The 25125-nt window shown below is 35.2% G+C and overlaps 1 protein-coding gene across 1 annotated transcript; it reads right to left on the bottom strand.

Annotated features, from left to right (window-relative positions):
- Positions 1-17239: 17239 nt before the first annotated feature.
- LOC130805612 (uncharacterized) lies at positions 17240-19377 on the bottom strand. Its single transcript, XM_057670396.1, has 3 exons — positions 19111-19377; positions 17332-18900; positions 17240-17263 (listed from the first exon to the last, which is right to left on the bottom strand). The coding sequence occupies exons 1-3, from the start codon at positions 19375-19377 to the stop codon at positions 17240-17242; spliced, it is 1860 nt and encodes a 619-aa protein (XP_057526379.1).
- Between the last annotated feature and the right edge of the window lie 5748 nt (positions 19378-25125).

Genomic DNA, 25125 nt, shown 5'->3' with positions numbered 1-25125 from the left:
GATGAAGAGTGAACAAGGATCAATGATCAATAATAAATGAACGATGAAGAATAAACAAGGATCAATCATCAATGAACAATAAACGATGAAGAATGAACAAGGATCCATAATCAATAATGAATGAACAATGAAGAATGAACAAGGATCAATGATCATTTAAGAATGAACGATGAAGAATGAACAAGGATAAATGATCAATAAAGAATGAACGATGAAGAATGAACAAGGATCAATGATCAATAATGAATGAATGATGAAGAATGAACAAGGATAAATGATCATTGAACAACGAACGATGAAAAATGAACAAGAATCAATGAGCATTGTAGAATGAACGATGAAGAATGAATAAGGATCAATGATCATTGAAGAATGAACGATGAAGAATGATCAATAATGAATGAACGATCAAGAATAAACAAGGATCAATCATCAATGAACAATAAACGATGAAGAATGAACAAGGACCAATGAGCATTGTAGAATGAAAGATGAAGAATGAACAAGGATCATCTATCAATAATGAATGAACGATGAAGAATGAACAAGGATCAATGATCATTGAAGAATGAACGATGAAGAATGAACAAGGATCAATGATCATTGAAGAATGAACAAGGATCAATGATCAATGAACAATGAACGATGAAGAATGAACAAGGATCAATGAGCATTGTAGAATGAACGATGACGAATGAACAAGGATCAATGATCATTGAAGAATGAACGATGAAGAATGAACAAGGATCATCTATCAATAATGAATGAACGATGAAGAATGAACAAGGATCAATGATCATTGAAGAATGAACGATGAAGAATGAACAAGGATCAATGATCATTGAAGAATGAACAAGGATCAATGATCAATGAACAATGAACGATGAAGAATGAACAAGGATCAATGATTATTGAAGAATGAACGATGAAAAATGAACAAGGATCAATGATCATTGAAGAATGAACAAGGATCAATGATCATTGAAGAATGAACAAGGATCAATGATCATTGAAGAATGAACAAGGATCAATGATCAATGAACAATGAACGATGAAGAATGAACAAGGATCAATGATCAATGAACAATGAACGATGAAAAATGAACAAGGATCAATGATCATTGAAGAATGAACGATGAAGAATGAACAAGGATCAATGATCATTGAAGAATGAACAAGGATCAATGATCAATGAACAATGAACGATGAAGAATGAACAAGGATCAATGAGCATTGTAGAATGAACGATGAAGAATGAACAAGGATCAATGATTATTGAAGAATGTACGATGAAAAATGAACAAGGATCAATGATCATTGAAGAATTAATGATGAAGAATGAACAAGGATCAATGATCATTGAAGAATGAACAAGGATCAATGATCAATGAACAATGAACGATGAAGAATGAACAAGGATCAATGAGCATTGTAGAATGAACGATGAAGAATGAACAAGGATCAATGATCAATAATGAATGAACGATGAAGAATGAACAAGGATCAATGATTATTGAAGAATGAACGATGAAAAATGAACAAGGATCAATGATCATTGAAGAATGAACAATGAAGAATGAACAAGGATCAATGATCATTGAAGAATGAACAAGGATCAATGATCAATGAACAATGAACGATGAAGAATGAACAAGGATCAATGAGCATTGTAGAATGAACGATGAAGAATGAACAAGGTTCAATGATCATTGAAGAATGAACGATGAAGAATGAACAAGGATCAATGATCATTGAAGAATGAACAAGGATCAATGATCAATGAACAATGAACGATGAAAAATGAACAAGAATCAATGAGCATTGTAGAATGAACGATGAAGAATGAACAAGGATCAATGATCATTGTAGAATGAACGATGAAGAATGAACAAGGATCAATGATCAATAATGAATGAACGATGAAGAATGAACAAGGATCAATGATTATTGAAGAATGTACGATGAAAAATGAACAAGGATCAATGATCATTGAAGAATGAACGATGAAGAATGAACAAGGATCAATGATCATTGAAGAATGAACAAGGATCAATGATCAATGAACAATGAACGATGAAGAAAGAACAAGGATCAATGAGCATTGTAGAATGAACGATGAAGAATGAACAAGGATCAATGATCAATAATGAATGAACGATGAAGAATGAACAAGGATCAATGATTATTGAAGAATGAACGATGAAAAATGAATAAGGATCAATGATCATTGAAGAATGAACGATGAAGAATGAACAAGGATCAATGATCATTGAAGAATGAACAAGGATCAATGATCAATGAACAATGAACGATGAAGAATGAACAAGGATCAATGAGCATTGTAGAATGAACGATGACGAATGAACAAGGATCAATGATCAATGAACAATGAACGATGACGAACGAACAAGGATCAATGATTATTGAAGAATGAACGATGAAAAATGAACAAGGATCAATGATCATTGAAGAATGAACGATGAAGAATGAACAAGGATCAAAGATCATTGAAGAATGAACGATGAAGAATGAACAAGGATCAATGATCAATAATAAATGAACGATGAAGAATAAACAAGGATCAATCATCAATGAACAATAAACGATGAAGAATGAACAAGGATCAATGAGCATTGTAGAATGAACGATGAAGAATGAACAAGGATCATCTATCAATAATGAATGAACGATGAAGAATGAACAAGGATCAATGATCAATGAACAACGAACGATGAAAAATGAACAAGAATCAATGAGCATTTTAGAATGAATGATGAAGAATGAACAAGGATCAATGATCATTGAAGAATGAACAAGGATCAATGATCAATGAACAATGAAGGATGAAGAATGAACAAGGATCAATGAGCATTGTAGAATGAACGATGAAGAATGAACAAGGATCAATGATCAATAATGAATCAACGATGAAGAATGAACAAGGATCAATGATCATTGAAAAATGAACGATGAAGAATGAAAAAGGATCCATGATCAATAATGAATGAACAATGAAGAATGAACAAGGATCAATGATCATTTAAGAATGAACGATGAAGAATGAACAAGGATAAATGATCAATGAAGAATGAACGATGAAGAATGAACAAGGATCAATGATCAATAATGAATGAATGATAAAGAATGAACAAGGATCAATGATCATTGAAGAATGAACGATGAAGAATGAACAAGGATCAATGATCAATAATGAATGAACGATGAAGAATAAACAAGGATCAATCATCAATGAACAATAAACGATGAAGAATGAACAAGGATCAATAAGCATTGTAGAAAGAACGATGAAGAATGAACAAGGATCATCTATCAATAATGAACGAACGATGAAGAATGAACAAGGATCAATGATCAATGAACAATGAACGATGAAAAATGAACAAGGATCAATGAGCATTGTAGAATGAACGATGAAGAATGAACAAGGATCAATGATCATTGAAGAATGAACGATGAAGAATGAACAAGGATCAATGATCAATAATGAATGAACGATGAAGAATAAACATGGATCAATCATCAATGAACAATAAACGATGAAGAATGAACAAGGACCAATGAGCATTGTAGAATGAACGATGAAGAATGAACAAGGATCATCTATCAATAATGAATGAACGAGGAAGAATGAACAAGGATCAATGATCCTTGAAGAATGAACGATGAAGAATGAACAAGGATCAATGATCATTGAAGAATGAAGAAGGATCAATGATCAATGAACAATGAACGATGAAGAATGAACAAGGATCCATGACCATTGTAGAATGAACGATGACGAATGAACAAGGATCAATGATCATTGAAGAATGAACGATGAAGAATGAACAAGGATCATCTATCAATAATGAATGAACGATGAAGAATGAACAAGGATCAATGATCATTGAAGAATGAACGATGAAGAATGAACAAGGATCAATGATCATTGAAGAATGAACAAGGATCAATGATCAATGAACAATGAACGATGAAGAATGAACAAGAATCAATGAGCATTGTAGAATGAACGATGAAGAATGAACAAGGATCAATGATCATTAATGAATGAACAATGAAGAATGAACAAGGATCAATGATCATTTAAGAATGAACGTTGAAGAATGAACAAGGATAAATGATCAATGAAGAATGAACGATGAAGAATGAACAAGGATCAAAGATCAATAATGAATGAATGATGAAGAATGAACAAGGATCAATGATCATTGAAGAATTAACGATGAAGAATGAACAAGGATCAAAGATCAATAATGAATGAACGATGAAGAATAAACAAGGATCAATCATCAATGAACAATAAACGATGAAGAATGAACAAGGATCAATGAGCATTGTAGAATGAACGATGAAGAATGAACAAGGATCATCAATCAATAATGAATGAACGATGAAGAATGAACAAGGATCAATGATCATTGAAGAATGAACAAGGATCAATGATCAATGAACAATGAACGATTAAAAATGAACAAGGATCAATGAGCATTGTAGAATGAACGATGAAGAATGAACAAGGATCAATGATCATTGAAGAATGAACGATGAAGAATGAACAAGGATCAATGATCAATAATGAATGAACAAAGAAGAATAAACAAGGATCATCTATCAATAATGAATGAACGATGAAGAATGAACAAGGATCAATGATCAATAATGAATGAACAAAGAAGAATAAACAAGGATCATCTATCAATAATGAATGAACGATGAAGAATGAACAAGGATCAATGATCAATGAACAACGAACGATGAAAAATGAACAAGAATCAATGAGCATTGTAGAATTAACGATGAAGAATAAACAAGGATCAATGATCAATGAACAAGGATCAAAGATCATTGTAGAATGAACGATGAAGAATGAACAAGGATCAATGATCAATAATGAATGAACGATGAAGAATGAACAAGGATCAATGATTATTGAAGAATGAACGATGAAAAATGAACAAGGATCAATGATCATTGAAGAATGAACGATGAAGAATGACCAAGGATCAATGATCATTGAAGAATGAACAAGGATCAATGATCAATGAACAATGAACGATGAAGAATGAACAAGGATCAATGAGCATTGTAGAATGAACGATGAAGAATTAACAAGGATCAATGATCAATAATGAATGAACGATGAAGAAAGAACAAGGATCAATGATCATTGAAAAATGAACGATGAAGAATGAAAAAGGATCCATGATCAATAATTAATGAACAATGAAGAATGAACAACGATCAATGATCATTTAAGAATGAACGATGAAGAATCAACAAGGATAAATGATCAATAAAGAATGAACGATGAAGAATGAACAAGGATCAATGATCAATAATGAATGAATGATGAAGAATGAACAACGATCAATGATCATTGAAGAATGAACGATGAAGAATGAACAAGGATCAATGATCAATAATGAATGAACGATGAAGAATAAACAAGGATCAATTATCAATGAACAATAAACGATGAAGATTGAACAAGGATCAATGAGCATTGTAGAATGAACGATGAAGAATGAACAAGGATCAATGATCAATAATGAATGAACGATGAAGAATGAACAAGGATCAATGATTATTGAAGAATGAACGATGAAAAATGAACAAGGATCAATGATCAATAATGAAAGAACGATGAAGAATGAACAAGGATCAATGATCAATAATGAATGAACGATGAAGAATAAACAAGGATCAATCATCAATGAACATTAAACGATGAAGAATGAACAAGGATCAATGAGCATTGTAGAATGAACGATGAAGAATGAACAAGGATCATCTATCAATAATGAATGAACGATGAAGAATGAACAAGGATCAATGATCAATGAACAATGAACGATTAAAAATGAACAAGGATCAATGAGCATTGTAGAATGAACGATGAAGAATGAACAAGGATCAATGATCATTGAAGAATGAACGATGAAGAATGAACAAGGATCAATGATCAATAATGAATGAATGATGAAGAATAAACAAGGACCAATCATCAATGAACAATAAACGATGAAGAATGAACAAGGATCAATGATCATTGTAGAATGAACGATGAAGAATGAACAAGGATCAATGATCATTAAAGAATGAACGATGAAGAATGAACAAGGATCAATGATCATTGAAGAATGAACGATGAAGAATGAACAAGGATCAATCATCAATGAAAGATGAAGAATGAACAAGGATCAATCATCAATAGTGAATGAATGATGAAGAATGAACAAGGATCAATGATCATTGAAGAATGAACGATGAAGAATGAACAAGGATCAATGATCAATAATGAATGAACGATGAAGAATAAACAAGGATCAATCATCAATGAACAATAAACGATGAAGAATGAACAAGGATCAATGAGCATTGTAGAATGAACGATGAAGAATGAACAAGGATCATCTATCAATAATGAATGAACGATGAAGAATGAACAAGGATCAATGATCAATGAACAATGAACGATGAAAAATGAACAAGGATCAATGAGCATTGTAGAATGAACGAAGAAGAATGAACAAGGATCAATGATCATTGAAGAATGAACGATGAAGAATGAACAAGGATCAATGATCAATAATGAATGAACGATGAAGAATAAACAAGGATCAATCATCAATGAACAATAAACGATGAAGAATGAAAAAGGACCAATGAGCATTGTAGAATGAACGATGAAGAATGAACAAGGATCAATGATCAATGAACAATGAACGATGAAAAATGAACAAGGATCAATGAGCATTGTAGAATGAACGATGAAGAATGAACAAGGATCAATGATCAATGAACAAGGAACGATGAAGAATGAACAAGGATCAATGATCAATAATGAATGAATGATGAAGAATGAACAAGGATCAATGATCATTGAAGAATGAACGATGAAGAATGAACAAGGATCAATGATCAATAATGAATGAACGATGAAGAATAAACAAGGATCAATCATCAATGAACAATAAACGATGAAGAATGAACAAGGATCAATGAGCATTGTAGAATGAACGATGAAGAATGTGATGCAAAACAAAGGATGAATATGGCCTTTGTTATGCAGGGAGCAACGTAAGATCAATATCTCGCCCAATTATCCACGTATAATCCCAAACTAATCAACGTAAACACGCCCAGAACACTTAGAACAACCAAGAATATGCTTCTTGATTTTCAGACGTGTGGGTCACTGGACGATGTTCCAACCTTTACACTACTCTATGGGCTATGCAAGGCAAGTATTATGGTTCCTTGTATTTGAATAATTCCCTGAGATCAAAGGATTGCCTGAAAACCTTTGAATTCTCCGGCCAAAGATCAACGCTCCTTGGAACAAGTTTGCAAACAAACTTAGAAAACAAACACTTTGTCTGAAAATACTCAACTCTGATTTTATCTCAATATCAAAACGTACCAAATCCAATTACTTGAGTGTCCTAGGTATTTATAGATTTTCTACATCTCAAGCTAGCCGTTACAAGGCTTTACTAATACATGTGTCCAAACTAACAAAACAGAAACTTAAACAAAAACCAACACTTAGTTAAAATCCTGATTTCCTTGTTCTTCTGACCAGGCCTCCTTCAGCTTGTCCTAGGGTCTTCCTGGTGGTTTGTTAGCACAACCCTAGGGCCTCTATTCCTTTGTCCATGTAGAGAGATGGTGTTCCCGCCTTCCTCTTGGTCCAGGTGCTCCTGGTCTGAGTTCAGTAACGTCAACAAGGTCAGCTGGTCATCAAAATCATCTGTTGCTCTGTTCTGGCAATCTGTGGTTCTGTTTGTGTTCACAATGTGGGTTTTTGTGATGTTTTGGCTTTCCTCAGTTTCTTTGAGCCTTTGTAGGTCCCCTTTGGTCATGTCCAATGTGTCCTTGCTAGTTTTTCTTATCTCATGGTTAATTGGCGTAGATAAACATTCACTAGCACTGTTTTGCTCCTTTGTTGAATTCTTGCTCTTTGATGATTTTGCATCAGAATGAACAAGGATCATCTATCAATAATGAATGAACGATGAAGAATGAACAAGGATCAATGATCAATGAACAATGAACGATGAAAAATGAACAAGGATCAATGAGCATTGTAGAATGAACGAAGAAGAATGAACAAGGATCAATGATCACTGAAGAATGAACGATGAAGAATGAACAAGGATCAATGATCAATAATGAATGAACGATGAAGAATAAACAAGGATCAATCATCAATGAACAATAAACGATGAAGAATGAAAAAGGACCAATGAGCATTGTAGAATGAACGATGAAGAATGAACAAGGATCAATGATCAATGAACAATGAACGATGAAAAATGAACAAGGATCAATGAGCATTGTAGAATGAACGATGAAGAATGAACAAGGATCAATGATCAATGAACAATGAACGATGAAGAATGAACAAGGATCAATCATCATTGTAGAATGAACGATGAAGAATGAACAAGGATCAATGATCAATAATGAATGAACGATGAAGAATGAACAAGGATCAATGATTATTGAAGAATGAACGATGAAAAATGAACAAGGATCAATGATCATTGAAGAATGAACGATGAAGAATGAACAAGGATCAATGATCATTGAAGAATGAACAAGGATCAATGATCAATGAACAATGAACGATGAAGAATGAACAAGGATCAATGAGCATTGTAGAATGAACGATGAAGAATGAACAAGGATCAATGATCAATGAACAATGAACGATGAAGAATGAACAAGGATGAATGATCATTGTAGAATGAACGATGAAGAATGAACAAGGATCAATGATCAATAATGAATGAACGATGAAGAATGAACAAGGATCAATGATTATTGAAAAATGAACGATGAAAAATGAACAAGGATAAATGATCAATGAAGAATGAACGATGAATAATGAACAAGGATCAATGATCAATAATGAATGAATGATGAAGAATGAACAAGGATCAATGATCATTGAAGAATGAACGATGAAGAATGAACAAGGATCAATGATCAATAATAAATGAACGATGAAGAATAAATAAGGATCAATCATCAATGAACAATAAACGATGAAGAATGAACAAGGATCAATGAGCATTGTAGAATGAACGATGAAGAATGAACAAGGATCATCTATCAATAATGAATGAACGATGAAGAATGAACAAGGATCAATGATGATGTGGAAGTGTAATGGGACCGTTTTAGAGTGTATGAATTAGCTTAAAAACAAGCTTAACAAGGAACGAAACAAGAGAACACCCACGCAACTTAGAAACTTATTCTAGATTGGATGGTTTCTTTGAGCAGCAAAAATTCACTAAGTATTTTAAACTCTCAAAGCTTTTACTCTCAAACACTAAGTAATAAGAATAAAAGGGGGCGTGCAACACAAAGTAAGCACAAAGAAATTCACAAAGAAAATCAGAATTTTGTTTTCAATCTCACTTGCCTAAAATGCATGGCAATGAGTTCCTTTTATACTAAAAATAATGCAAGTGTTACAAGCCTTCAAGGAACCTTTTAACTTCCCTCAAGCAACCTTTTAACTTTCCCTTCAAGGAACCTTTTAACTTTCCCTCTTACAAAAATCAGAAAACAAAGCATTAAACAAAAGCTAGAATTAAGCCTTTTTAATGTTAAGCATTTAAGGCTAATAATGACCCTTTATTAATAGCTATTTAAACAGCAAATTAAGGCTAATTAAGCTACTTTGAACCGTCCATATTCTCCTAAAAACTCTTGCATTTCTCCTATAAAAAAAAAACTCCCATTTAAGCATTAAAGCTAGAATTCAGGTTGCTGCTTATATTCAACTTCCCATTTATTCAACTTCTCATCTATTCAACTTCCCATTTATTCAACTTCCCATTTAAGGCAAGTAATAAAGGATTTCTTTGAAGAGAATCCCACGAAATTAGCAGCCATTTGCTTGACATTTGCGTGGCTAAGTAACGCATGGACCGTAGCTTGTGTTGTAGGAACCGTAACTTGATGATCTTGGACGTTGTGGACTGAATTCTCATCATTCTCCCCCTCTTCAAAGAAGTTTGCCCTCAAACTCTCATCTTCAAGGTATGGAGACAAATCACCCACATTGAAAGTTGCACTAACACCACCATAGTCACTTGGCAATTCAAGCTTGTAAGCACTTTCTCCAATCTTTTCAACCACACGAAATGGGCCATCTGATCTAGGCATAAGCTTGTTCTTCCTAAGGTTAGGAAAACGTTCCTTGCGCAAATGTAACCACACCAAATCACCTTGAGCAAAAGTAGGCTGTTTCCTTCTTTTATTAGCTCTTTCCTTGTAAACGGTATTCATGGCTTCAATCTTTTTCTTGACTTGAGCGCATGTTTCTTGAAAAGCTTCCCATCTTTTCTTTGAATCAACATGAACTAGATCTTTCTTGGGCAAAGGAATAAGATCAAGAGGAAGTAAAGGATTTACCCCATAGACCACCTCAAAAGGAGCACGAGTAGTAGTAGATGACGGTGATCTATTGTAGGCAAACTCAGCATGAGCCAACTTCACATCCCAATCCTTTTGCGTTCTACTCACTAGACCACGCAATAAGGATCCCAAAGTGCGATTTGTGACCTCTGTTTGACCATCCGTTTGTGGATGATGAGAAGTACTAAAAAGAAGTTTAGTACCTACCAACTTCCAAAGAGTCCTCCAAAAATGACTTAGGAACTTAGTGTCCCTATCCGAAACAATGGTCCTTGGCACTCCATGTAGGCGTAATATTTCTCGAAAGTACAAATCAGCAACTTTAGATGCATCATCCGTCTTGTGACAAGCAATGAAATGAGCCATTTTAGAAAAACGATCAACAACCACCATGATGCTATCTTTTCCTCTTTGAGTCCTAGGAAGACCCACAATAAAGTCCATACTTACCTCTTCCCAAGGAGCATTAGGAACGGGCAAGGGAGTGTAGAGACCCTTATGAAAGGTACTCTTGGACTTTTGACAAGTAGAACATCTTTCAACCACATGTGTTACATCCTTGATCATTCGTGGCCAATAGAAATGTTCTTGAAGTATCTCCATAGTCTTATGAATTCCAAAATGACCCGCAATACCTCCTCCATGGACTTCACGCACCAATAACTCACGCACTCCACTTTTAGGGATACATAACTTGTTTCCCTTGAATAAGAAACCATCATGAACCAAGTATCCTTTAGTGGGCTTAGAAAATTCAGTAGCAAAATCATCATCACTTTCATATAAGGCCTTTAGGTGTTCAAAGCCTAATATTTGAGTGTGAACCATAGCAAGTAAGTAACTCCTCCTTGACAACGCATCCGCCACCACATTCTTCTTCCCTTCCTTGTACTTCGAACTAAAAGTGAAGGATTGTAGGAACTCCACCCACTTTGCATGTCTATGGTTGAGCTTTTGTTGACCATGAATGAACTTCAAAGCTTCATGATCGGAATGTAGAACAAATGGCTTTGGCCTTAAGTAATGAGACCAATAATCCAAAGCTCTAACAATGGCATAGAATTCACGATCATAATTTGAATAATTCAACTTAGCTCCACTTAACTTTTCACTAAAATAACAAATGGGACGCCTTTCTTGAACAAGAACCGCACCAATGCCTACGCCACTTGCATCACATTCTACTTCAAACAACTTGTCAAAATCAGGTAATGCAAGTATTGGAGCGTTGCATAACTTGGTTTTGACGTCTTCAAAGGCTTTGTGGGCTGCTTCATTCCATTGAAATGCACCTTTCTTCAAGAGCTCCGTTAAAGGCGCCATAAGAGTGGAAAAGTTCTTGATGAAGACTCGGTAAAATGAAGCTAGTCCATGAAAACTTCTAACCTCATGAACATCTTTGGGTACCTTCCATGTTGAGATAGCTTTCACCTTCTCGGGATCAACCTGTACTCCTTCACTAGAAACAATGTAGCCTAGGAAAGAAATACTACTACACATGAAAGTACATTTTTCCATTTTTCCATACAATTTATGCTCTCTCAATGCCTCAAGTAAAACTCTCAAATGTATCAAATGCTCATTTTCAGTTTTACTATATACTAGAATATCATCTAAATATACAACAATGAATTTATTTAGAAAGGGACGTAATACCTCATTCATGAGTCTCATGAACGAACTAGGAGCATTGCAAAGTCCAAATGGCATGACAAGCCATTCATATAGACCTTGCTTTGTCTTGAAAGCAGTCTTCCATTCATCTCCTTCACGAATTCTCATTTGATGATAACCACTTCGCAAGTCAATTTTGCTAAAAACTGTGGCTCCACTTAATTCATCAAGCATGTCTTGTAGCCTTGGCATGGGAAATCTATATTTAATAGTTATGTTGTTGATGGCACGACTATCAATACACATCCTCCAAGTTCCTTCTTTCTTTGGCACCAAAAGGGCAGGCACCGCACATGGACTAAGGCTTTCACGCACATAGCCCTTTTCCATGAGTTCTTCAACTTGTCTTTGCAACTCCTTAGCTTGCTCGGGATTGCATCTATAGGCTGCCTTGTTTGGTAATGAGGCTCCCGGTACCAAATCAATTGCATGTTCAATACCACGAAATGGAGGCAACCCTTTAGGCAAATCATCGGGAAACACATCTGCAAATTCTTTAAGCAAGTTTCTCAACGGAATAGAGTTAGCCACATGAGAAACATCATCAACAATGGGCTTTACAATAAGCAGAAACCCTCCTCCTTCTATCACGCATTCTTCCTCAAACTCCTTCCTAGACATAAGGAAGTTTGGTTTCTTTTCCACCATAGGTTCAACCTTAGGGGGCAAAGGTAACAACCTAATCTTCTTTCCTAATTTGGTAGTGACCGTATAGACATTAGAAACACCATCATGAATAGCTTTTCTATCAAATTGCCATGGTCTACCAAGCAAAATATGACACGCACTCATAGGTAAAACGTCACACCAACGTTCATCATAAAAATTTCCTATAGTGAATGAAACTAGTGCTTGTTTCTTAACCTTTAAACCGGTGTCATTATCCAGCCAATTTAACTTGTAAGGTTTAGCATGATTTCGTGTAGGTAATTTAAGCTTACTTACAAGTTCAGTTGAGGCCACATCCGTGCATGATCCTCCATCAACAATCACATCAAAAACCTTGTCTTGAACCTTGCATCTAGTATGAAAAAGGTTCTCTCGTTGTTGCATATCTTTGAGAGGTTCGGAATGTAGAAGTCTTCTCACAACACCACATAATGGAGCGTCATTTTCTTCAGCACCATATTCCTCATATTCCTCCTCCTCTTCCTCTTCTTCGGAAACCCACTCTCCTTCTTGAATAGTAAGTGTATTCCGTTTTGGACATTCACTAGCAATATGTCCTCTTTCATGACACTTGTAACAAGTTCTTTTGGATGCATCTTGCTTGAAATCTGGTTTTCCTCCATAAGTTTTCGAAGGGTTAGTAGGAACAGTTGATTTAGAAGGGCTAGGAAAAGAATCAACTTTTCCCGCGGAAGAGAACGCTCTAAAAGGGGGTCTTGGAGCATTCTTCGGCTTCTCCTCTTTGTTTTGTGCTTCAACCTTCCTAGCAGCTTTCACAACCTCATCATAAGTGGAATAAGGTAGAAGATCCACCTTATTAGAGATTGGTTTAGAAAGCCCCTTTGTGAAACGCGCAATTTTGAGTGGTTCCTTCTCTTGTATGTCACACACCAAGCTAAGCTTCTCAAACTCACGTACATATTCATCAATATTACGCTCACCTTGATTTAGGCGAGTTAATTTGACATATTGATCCTGCACATATTCACGTGGGACCCAACGTTGCTCCATTTTCTTCTTGAGTTTTTCCCAAGATGCAATCTTTTCTTTCCCTTCTCTCCTTCTCTTGGCTTTGAGGTTATCATACCAAAGCCCAGCAAGTTTTGTCAATTTAAGAGTCGCCATTTTACAACTCTTATCATCATCATAATTTTTATACTCAAAAATATTCTCTAATCTTCGTACCCAATCATAAAAAACCTCCGGATCACTAGAACCATCAAATTCAGGAAGGTCTAGTTTGAAACTTCTATCTTCTTGATTGTTACGAAAATGGGACTCGCCATGGGTGGGAGTAGAATTCTCTAATTCCTCTACCCTTCTACCCACTCTAAGCAACGTCTCTCCAATGGCATCCATTCTTGTTTCATGCCTCTTCATTCCATCGTGCATTACATGAAGTTGATCCACGATTACTTTTAACATTTCGGCATTGGACTGATTATCACCCATACTGCGTTTTAACTAGTGTAATCTCGTTCAACACGATTTGGCTCTGATACCAACTGATGTGGAAGTGTAATGGGACCGTTTTAGAGTGTATGAATTAGCTTAAAAACAAGCTTAACAAGGAACGAAACAAGAGAACACCCACGCAACTTAGAAACTTATTCTAGATTGGATGGTTTCTTTGAGCAGCAAAAATTCACTAAGTATTTTAAACTCTCAAAGCTTTTACTCTCAAACACTAAGTAATAAGAATAAAAGGGGGCGTGCAACACAAAGTAAGCACAAAGAAATTCACAAAGAAAATCAGAATTTTGTTTTCAATCTCACTTGCCTAAAATGCATGGCAATGAGTTCCTTTTATACTAAAAATAATGCAAGTGTTACAAGCCTTCAAGGAACCTTTTAACTTCCCTCAAGCAACCTTTTAACTTTCCCTTCAAGGAACCTTTTAACTTTCCCTCTTACAAAAATCAGAAAACAAAGCATTAAACAAAAGCTAGAATTAAGCCTTTTTAATGTTAAGCATTTAAGGCTAATAATGACCCTTTATTAATAGCTATTTAAACAGCAAATTAAGGCTAATTAAGCTACTTTGAACCGTCCATATTCTCCTAAAAACTCTTGCATTTCTCCTATAAAAAAAAAACTCCCATTTAAGCATTAAAGCTAGAATTCAGGTTGCTGCTTGTATTCAACTTCCCATTTATTCAACTTCTCATCTATTCAACTTCCCATTTATTCAACTTCCCATTTAAGGCAAGTAATAAAGGATTTCTTTGAAGAGAATCCCACGAAATTAGCAGCCATTTGCTTGACATTTGCGTGGCTAAGTAACGCATGGACCGTAGCTTGTGTTGTAGGAACCGTAACTTGATGATCTTGGACGTTGTGGACTGAATTCTCATCATTCTCCCCCTCTTCAAAGAAGTTTGCCCTCAAACTCTCATCTTCAAGGTATGGAGACAAATCACCCACATTGAAAGTTGCACTAACACCACCATAGTCACTTGGCAATTCAAGCTTGTAAGCACTTTCTCCAATCTTTTCAACCACACGAAATGGGCCATCTGATCTAGGCATAAGCTTGTTCTTCCTAAGGTTAGGAAAACGTTCCTTGCGCAAATGTAACCACACCAAATCACCTTGAGAAAAAGTAGGCTGTTTCCTTCTTTTATTAGCTCTTTCCTTGTAAACGGTATTCATGGCTTCAATCTTTTTCTTGACTTGAGCGCATGTTTCTTTAAAAGCTTCCCATCTTTTCTTTGAATCAACATGAACTAGATCTTTCTTGGGCAAAGGAATAAGATCAAGAGGAAGTAAAGGATTTACCCCATAGACCACCTCAAAAGGAGCACGAGTAGTAGTAGATGACGGTGATCTATTGTAGGCAAACTCAGCATGAGCCAACTTCACATCCCAATCCTTTTGCGTTCTACTCACTAGACCACGCAATAAGGATCCCAAAGTGCGATTTGTGACCTCTGTTTGACCATCCGTTTGTGGATGATGAGAAGTACTAAAAAGAAGTTTAGTACCTACCAACTTCCAAAGAGTCCTCCAAAAATGACTTAGGAACTTAGTGTCCCTATCCGAAACAATGGTCCTTGGCACTCCATGTAGGCGTAATATTTCTCGAAAGTACAAATCAGCAACTTTAGATGCATCATCCGTCTTGTGACAAGCAATGAAATGAGCCATTTTAGAAAAACGATCAACAACCACCATGATGCTATCTTTTCCTCTTTGAGTCCTAGGAAGACCCACAATAAAGTCCATACTTACCTCTTCCCAAGGAGCATTAGGAACGGGCAAGGGAGTGTAGAGACCCTTATGAAAGGTACTCTTGGACTTTTGACAAGTAGAACATCTTTCAACCACATGTGTTACATCCTTGATCATTCGTGGCCAATAGAAATGTTCTTGAAGTATCTCCATAGTCTTATGAATTCCAAAATGACCCGCAATACCTCCTCCATGGACTTCACGCACCAATAACTCACGCACTCCACTTTTAGGGATACATAACTTGTTTCCCTTGAATAAGAAACCATCATGAACCAAGTATCCTTTAGTGGGCTTAGAAAATTCAGTAGCAAAATCATCATCACTTTCATATAAGGCCTTTAGGTGTTCAAAGCCTAATATTTGAGTGTGAACCATAGCAAGTAAGTAACTCCTCCTTGACAACGCATCCGCCACCACATTCTTCTTCCCTTCCTTGTACTTCGAACTAAAAGTGAAGGATTGTAGGAACTCCACCCACTTTGCATGTCTATGGTTGAGCTTTTGTTGACCATGAATGAACTTCAAAGCTTCATGATCGGAATGTAGAACAAATGGCTTTGGCCTTAAGTAATGAGACCAATAATCCAAAGCTCTAACAATGGCATAGAATTCACGATCATAATTTGAATAATTCAACTTAGCTCCACTTAACTTTTCACTAAAATAACAAATGGGACGCCTTTCTTGAACAAGAACCGCACCAATGCCTACGCCACTTGCATCACATTCTACTTCAAACAACTTGTCAAAATCAGGTAATGCAAGTATTGGAGCGTTGCATAACTTGGTTTTGACGTCTTCAAAGGCTTTGTGGGCTGCTTCATTCCATTGAAATGCACCTTTCTTCAAGAGCTCCGTTAAAGGCGCCATAAGAGTGGAAAAGTTCTTGATGAAGACTCGGTAAAATGAAGCTAGTCCATGAAAACTTCTAACCTCATGAACATCTTTGGGTACCTTCCATGTTGAGATAGCTTTCACCTTCTCGGGATCAACCTGTACTCCTTCACTAGAAACAATGTAGCCTAGGAAAGAAATACTACTACACATGAAAGTACATTTTTCCATTTTTCCATACAATTTATGCTCTCTCAATGCCTCAAGTAAAACTCTCAAATGTATCAAATGCTCATTTTCAGTTTTACTATATACTAGAATATCATCTAAATATACAACAATGAATTTATTTAGAAAGGGACGTAATACCTCATTCATGAGTCTCATGAACGAACTAGGAGCATTGCAAAGTCCAAATGGCATGACAAGCCATTCATATAGACCTTGCTTTGTCTTGAAAGCAGTCTTCCATTCATCTCCTTCACGAATTCTCATTTGATGAAAACCACTTCGCAAGTCAATTTTGCTAAAAACTGTGGCTCCACTTAATTCATCAAGCATGTCTTGTAGCCTTGGCATGGGAAATCTATATTTAATAGTTATGTTGTTGATGGCACGACTATCAATACACATCCTCCAAGTTCCTTCTTTCTTTGGCACCAAAAGGGCAGGCACCGCACATGGACTAAGGCTTTCACGCACATAGCCCTTTTCCATGAGTTCTTCAACTTGTCTTTGCAACTCCTTAGCTTGCTCGGGATTGCATCTATAGGCTGCCTTGTTTGGTAATGAGGCTCCCGGTACCAAATCAATTGCATGTTCAATACCACGAAATGGAGGCAACCCTTTAGGCAAATCATCGGGAAACACATCTGCAAATTCTTTAAGCAAGTTTCTCAACGGAATAGAGTTAGCCACATGAGAAACATCATCAACAATGGGCTTTACAATAAGCAGAAACCCTCCTCCTTCTATCACGCATTCTTCCTCAAACTCCTTCCTAGACATAAGGAAGTTTGGTTTCTTTTCCACCATAGGTTCAACCTTAGGGGGCAAAGGTAACAACCTAATCTTCTTTCCTAATTTGGTAGTGACCGTATAGACATTAGAAACACCATCATGAATAGCTTTTCTATCAAATTGCCATGGTCTACCAAGCAAAATATGACACGCACTCATAGGTAAAACGTCACACCAACGTTCATCATAAAAATTTCCTATAGTGAATGAAACTAGTGCTTGTTTCTTAACCTTTAAACCGGTGTCATTATCCAGCCAATTTAACTTGTAAGGTTTAGCATGATTTCGTGTAGGTAATTTAAGCTTACTTACAAGTTCAGTTGAGGCCACATCCGTGCATGATCCTCCATCAACAATCACATCAAAAACCTTGTCTTGAACCTTGCATCTAGTATGAAAAAGGTTCTCTCGTTGTTGCATATCTTTGAGAGGTTCGGAATGTAGAAGTCTTCTCACAACACCACATAATGGAGCGTCATTTTCTTCAGCACCATATTCCTCATATTCCTCCTCCTCTTCCTCTTCTTCGGAAACCCACTCTCCTTCTTGAATAGTAAGTGTATTCCGTTTTGGACATTCACTAGCAATATGTCCTCTTTCATGACACTTGTAACAAGTTCTTTTGGATGCATCTTGCTTGAAATCTGGTTTTCCTCCATAAGTTTTCGAAGGGTTAGTAGGAACAGTTGATTTAGAAGGGCTAGGAAAAGAATCAACTTTTCCCGCGGAAGAGAACGCTCTAAAAGGGGGTCTTGGAGCATTCTTCGGCTTCTCCTCTTTGTTTTGTGCTTCAACCTTCCTAGCAGCTTTCACAACCTCATCATAAGTGGAATAAGGTAGAAGATCCACCTTATTAGAGATTGGTTTAGAAAGCCCCTTTGTGAAACGCGCAATTTTGAGTGGTTCCTTCTCTTGTATGTCACACACCAAGCTAAGCTTCTCAAACTCACGTACATATTCATCAATATTACGCTCACCTTGATTTAGGCGAGTTAATTTGACATATTGATCCTGCACATATTCACGTGGGACCCAACGTTGCTCCATTTTCTTCTTGAGTTTTTCCCAAGATGCAATCTTTTCTTTCCCTTCTCTCCTTCTCTTGGCTTTGAGGTTATCATACCAAAGCCCAGCAAGTTTTGTCAATTTAAGAGTCGCCATTTTACAACTCTTATCATCATCATAATTTTTATACTCAAAAATATTCTCTAATCTTCGTACCCAATCATAAAAAACCTCCGGATCACTAGAACCATCAAATTCAGGAAGGTCTAGTTTGAAACTTCTATCTTCTTGATTGTTACGAAAATGGGACTCGCCATGGGTGGGAGTAGAATTCTCTAATTCCTCTACCCTTCTACCCACTCTAAGCAACGTCTCTCCAATGGCATCCATTCTTGTTTCATGCCTCTTCATTCCATCGTGCATTACATGAAGTTGATCCACGATTACTTTTAACATTTCGGCATTGGACTGATTATCACCCATACTGCGTTTTAACTAGTGTAATCTCGTTCAACACGATTTGGCTCTGATACCAACTGATGTGGAAGTGTAATGGGACCGTTTTAGAGTGTATGAATTAGCTTAAAAACAAGCTTAACAAGGAACGAAACAAGAGAACACCCACGCAACTTAGAAACTTATTCTAGATTGGATGGTTTCTTTGAGCAGCAAAAATTCACTAAGTATTTTAAACTCTCAAAGCTTTTACTCTCAAACACTAAGTAATAAGAATAAAAGGGGGCGTGCAACACAAAGTAAGCACAAAGAAATTCACAAAGAAAATCAGAATTTTGTTTTCAATCTCACTTGCCTAAAATGCATGGCAATGAGTTCCTTTTATACTAAAAATAATGCAAGTGTTACAAGCCTTCAAGGAACCTTTTAACTTCCCTCAAGCAACCTTTTAACTTTCCCTTCAAGGAACCTTTTAACTTTCCCTCTTACAAAAATCAGAAAACAAAGCATTAAACAAAAGCTAGAATTAAGCCTTTTTAATGTTAAGCATTTAAGGCTAATAATGACCCTTTATTAATAGCTATTTAAACAGCAAATTAAGGCTAATTAAGCTACTTTGAACCGTCCATATTCTCCTAAAAACTCTTGCATTTCTCCTATAAAAAAAAAACTCCCATTTAAGCATTAAAGCTAGAATTCAGGTTGCTGCTTGTATTCAACTTCCCATTTATTCAACTTCTCATCTATTCAACTTCCCATTTATTCAACTTCCCATTTAAGGCAAGTAATAAAGGATTTCTTTGAAGAGAATCCCACGAAATTAGCAGCCATTTGCTTGACATTTGCGTGGCTAAGTAACGCATGGACCGTAGCTTGTGTTGTAGGAACCGTAACTTGATGATCTTGGACGTTGTGGACTGAATTCTCATCAAATGATCAATGAACAATGAACGATTAAAAATGAACAAGGATCAATGAGCATTGTAGAATGAATGATGAAGAATGAACAACGATCAATGATCATTGAAGAATGAACGATGAAGAATGAACAAGGATCAATGATCAATAATGAATGAACGATGAAGAATAAACAAGGATCAATCATCAATGAACAATAAACGATGAAGAATGAACAAGGACCAATGAGCATTGTAGAATGAACAATGAAGAATGAACAAGGATCATCTATCAATAATGAATGAACGATGAAGAATGAACAAGGATCAATGATCAATGAACAACGAACGATGAAAAATGAACAAGAATCAATGAGCATTGTAGAATGAACGATGAAGAATGAACAAGGATCAATGATCAATGAACAACGAACGATGAAGAATCAACAAGGATCAATGATCATTGTAGAATGAACGATGAAGAATGAACAAGGATCAATGATCAATAATGAATGAACGATGAAGAATGAACAAGGATCAATGATTATTGAAGAATGAACGATGAAGAATGAACAAGGATCAATCATCAATAATGAATGAACGATGAAGAATGAACAAGGATCAATGATTATTGAAGAATGAACGATGAAAAATGAACATGGATCAATGATCATTGAAGAATGAACAAGGATCAATGAGCATTGTAGAATGAACAAGGATCAATGATCAATGAACAATGAACGATGAAGAATGAACAAGGATCAATGATCATTGTAGAATGAACGATGAAGAATGAACAAGGATCAATGATTAATAATGAATGAACGATGAAGAATGAACAAGGATCAATGATTATTGAAGAATGTACGATGAAAAATGAACAAGGATCAATGATCATTGAAGAATGAACGATGAAAAATGAACAAGGATCAATGATCATTGAAGAATGAACAAGGATCAATGATCAATGAACAATGAACGATGAAGAATGAACAAGGATCAATGAGCATTGTAGAATGAACGATGAAGAATGAACAAGGATCAATGATCAATAATGAATGAACAATGAAGAATGAACAAGGATCAATGATTATTGAAGAATGAACTTTGAAGAATGAACAAGGATCAATGATCAATGAACAATGAACGATGAAAAATGAACAAGGATCAATGAGCATTGTAGAATGAACGATGAAGAATGAACAAGGATCAATGATCACTGAAGAATGAACGATGAAGAATGAACAAGGATCAATGATCAATAATGAATGAACGATGAAGAATAAACAAGGATCAATCATCAATGAACAATAAACGATGAAGAATGAAAAAGGACCAATGAGCATTGTAGAATGAACGATGAAGAATGAACAAGGATCAATGATCAATGAACAATGAACGATGAAAAATGAACAAGGATCAATGAGCATTGTAGAATGAACGATGAAGAATGAACAAGGATCAATGATCAATGAACAATGAATGATGAAGAATGAACAAGGATCAATAATCATTGTAGAATGAACGATGAAGAATGAACAAGGATCAATGATCAATAATGAATGAACGATGAAGAATGAACAAGGATCAATGTCTATTGAAGAATGTACGATGAAAAATGAACAAGGATCAATGATCATTGAAGAATGAACGATGAAGAATGAACAAGGATCAATGATCATTGAAGAATGAACAAGGATCAATGATCAATGAACAATGAACGATGAAGAATGAACAAGGATCAATGAGCATTGTAGAATGAACGATGAAGAATGAACAAGGATCAATGATCAATGAACAATGAACGATGAAGAATGAACAAGGATCAATGATCATTGTAGAATGAACGATGAAGAATGAACAAGGATCAATGATCAATAATGAATGAACGATGAAGAATGAACAAGGATCAATGATTATTGAAAAATGAACGATGAAAAATGAACAAGGATAAATGATCAATGAAGAATGAACGATGAATAATGAACAAGGATCAATGATCAATAATGAATGAATGATGAAGAATGAACAAGGATCAATGATCATTGAAGAATGAACGATGAAGAATGAACAAGGATCAATGATCAATAATAAATGAACGATGAAGAATAAATAAGGATCAATCATCAATGAACAATAAACGATGAAGAATGAACAAGGATCAATGAGCATTGTAGAATGAACGATGAAGAATGAACAAGGATCATCTATCAATAATGAATGAACGATGAAGAATGAACAAGGATCAATAATCAATGAACAATGAACGATTAAAAATGAACATGGATCAATGAGCATTGTAGAATGAATGATGAAGAATGAACAACGATCAATGATCATTGAAGAATGAACGATGAAGAATGAACAAGGATCAATGATCAATAATGAATGAACGATGAAGAATAAACAAGGATCAATCATCAATGAACAATAAACGATGAAGAATGAACAAGGACCAATGAGCATTGTAGAATGAACAATGAAGAATGAACAAGGATCATCTATCAATAATGAATGAACGATGAAGAATGAACAAGGATCAATGATCAATGAACAACGAACGATGAAAAATGAACAAGAATCAATGAGCATTGTAGAATGAACGATGAAGAATGAACAAGGATCAATGATCAATGAACAACGAACGATGAAGAATCAACAAGGATCAATGATCATTGTAGAATGAACGATGAAGAATGAACAAGGATCAATGATCAATAATGAATGAACGATGAAGATTGAACAAGGATCAATGATTATTGAAGAATGAACGATGAAGAATGAACAAGGATCAATCATCAATAATGAATGAACGATGAAGAATGAACAAGGATCAATGATTATTGAAGAATGAACGATGAAAAATGAACATGGATCAATGATCATTGAAGAATGAACAAGGATCAATGAGCATTGTAGAATGAACGATGAAGAATGAACAAGGATCAATGATCAATGAACAATGAACGATGAAGAATGAACAAGGATCAATGATCATTGTAGAATGAACGATGAAGAATGAACAAGGATCAATGATTAATAATGAATGAACGATGAAGAATGAACAAGGATCAATGATTATTGAAGAATGTACGATGAAAAATGAACAAGGATCAATGATCATTGAAGAATAAACGATGAAAAATGAACAAGGATCAATGATCATTGAAGAATGAACAAGGATCAATGATCAATGAACAATGAACGATGAAGAATGAACAAGGATCAATGAGCATTGTAGAATGAACGATGAAGAATGAACAAGGATCAATGATCAATAATGAATGAACAATGAAGAATGAACAAGGATCAATGATTATTGAAGAATGAACTTTGAAGAATGAACAAGGATCAATGATCAATGAACAATGAACGATGAAAAATGAACAAGGATCAATGAGCATTGTAGAATGAACGATGAAGAATGAACAAGGATCAATGATTATTGAAGAATGTACGATGAAAAATGAACAAGGATCAATGATCATTGAAGAATGAACGATGAAAAATGAACAAGGATCAATGATCATTGAAGAATGAACAAGGATCAATGATCAATGAACAATGAACGATGAAGAATGAACAAGGATCAATGAGCATTGTAGAATGAACGATGAAGAATGAACAAGGATCAATGATCAATAATGAATGAACGATGAAGAATGAACAAGGATCAATGATTATTGAAGAATGAACGATGAAAAATGAACAAGGATCAATGATCATTGAAGAATGAACGATGAAGAATGAACAAGGATCAATGATCATTGAAGAATGAACAAGGATCAATGATCAATGAACAATGAACGATGAAGAATGAACAAGGATCAATGAGCATTGTAGAATGAACGATGAAGAATGAACAAGGATCAATGATCATTGAAGAATGAACGATGAAGAATGAACAAGGATCAATGATCATTGAAGCATGAACAAGGATCAATGATCAATGAACAATGAACGATGAAAAATGAACAAGAATCAATGAGCATTGTAGAATGAACGATGAAGAATGAACAAGGATCAATGATCATTGTAGAATGAACGATGAAGAATGAACAAGGATCAATGATCAATAATGAATGAACGATGAAGAATGAACAAGGATCAATGATTATTGAAGAATGTACGATGCAAAATGAACAAGGATCAATGATCATTGAAGAATGAACGATGAAGAATGAACAAGGATCAATGATCATTGAAGAATGAACAAGGATCAATGATCAATGAACAATGAACGATGAAGAATGAACAAGGATCAATGAGCATTGTAGAATGAACGATGAAGAATGAACAAGGATCAATGATCAATAATGAATGAACGATGAAGAATGAACAAGGATCAATGATTATTGAAGAATGAACGATGAAAAATGAATAAGGATCAATGATCATTGAAGAATGAACGATGAAGAATGAACAAGGATCAATGATCATTGAAGAATGAACAAGGATCAATGATCAATGAACAATGAACGATGAAGAATGAACAAGGATCAATGAGCATTGTAGAATGAACGATGAAGAATGAACAAGGATCAATGATCAATAATGAATGAACAAGGATCAATGATCATTGAAAAATGAACGATGAAGAATGAAAAAGGATCCATGATCAATAATGAATGAACAATGAGGAATGAACAAGGATCAATGATCATTTAAGAATGAACGATGAAGAATGAACAAGGATCAATGATCAATAATAAATGAACGATGAAGAATAAATAAGGATCAATCATCAATGAACAATAAACGATGAAGAATGAACAAGGATCAATGAGCATTGTAGAATGAACGATGAAGAATGAACAAGGATCATCTATCAATAATGAATGAACGATGAAGAATGAACAAGGATCAATAATCAATGAAC

Source organism: Amaranthus tricolor, chromosome 2, assembly GCF_026212465.1.
Source record: "Amaranthus tricolor cultivar Red isolate AtriRed21 chromosome 2, ASM2621246v1, whole genome shotgun sequence".
NCBI lineage: Eukaryota > Viridiplantae > Streptophyta > Magnoliopsida > Caryophyllales > Amaranthaceae > Amaranthus > Amaranthus tricolor.
Note: the sequence above shows the minus strand (reverse complement) of the source record. Positions and strands in the feature narration are given on the sequence as shown.

What these genes read in the sequence shown, in the direction of transcription:
- LOC130805612 (XM_057670396.1), bottom strand. Translation starts at nt 19,377, where the DNA reads ATGGGTGATAATCAGTCCAATGCCGAAATGTTAAAAGTAATCGTGGAT. An exon ending in CGGAGGTTTTTTATGATTGG is followed by an intron (nt 18,901 to 19,110) that starts GTACGAAGATTA and finishes GAATATGTGCAG; the next exon opens with GATCAATATGTCAAATTAAC. An exon ending in AAGGAGATGAATGGAAGACT is followed by an intron (nt 17,264 to 17,331) that starts GCTTTCAAGACA and finishes CAATGCTCCTAG; the next exon opens with TTCGTTCATGAGACTCATGA.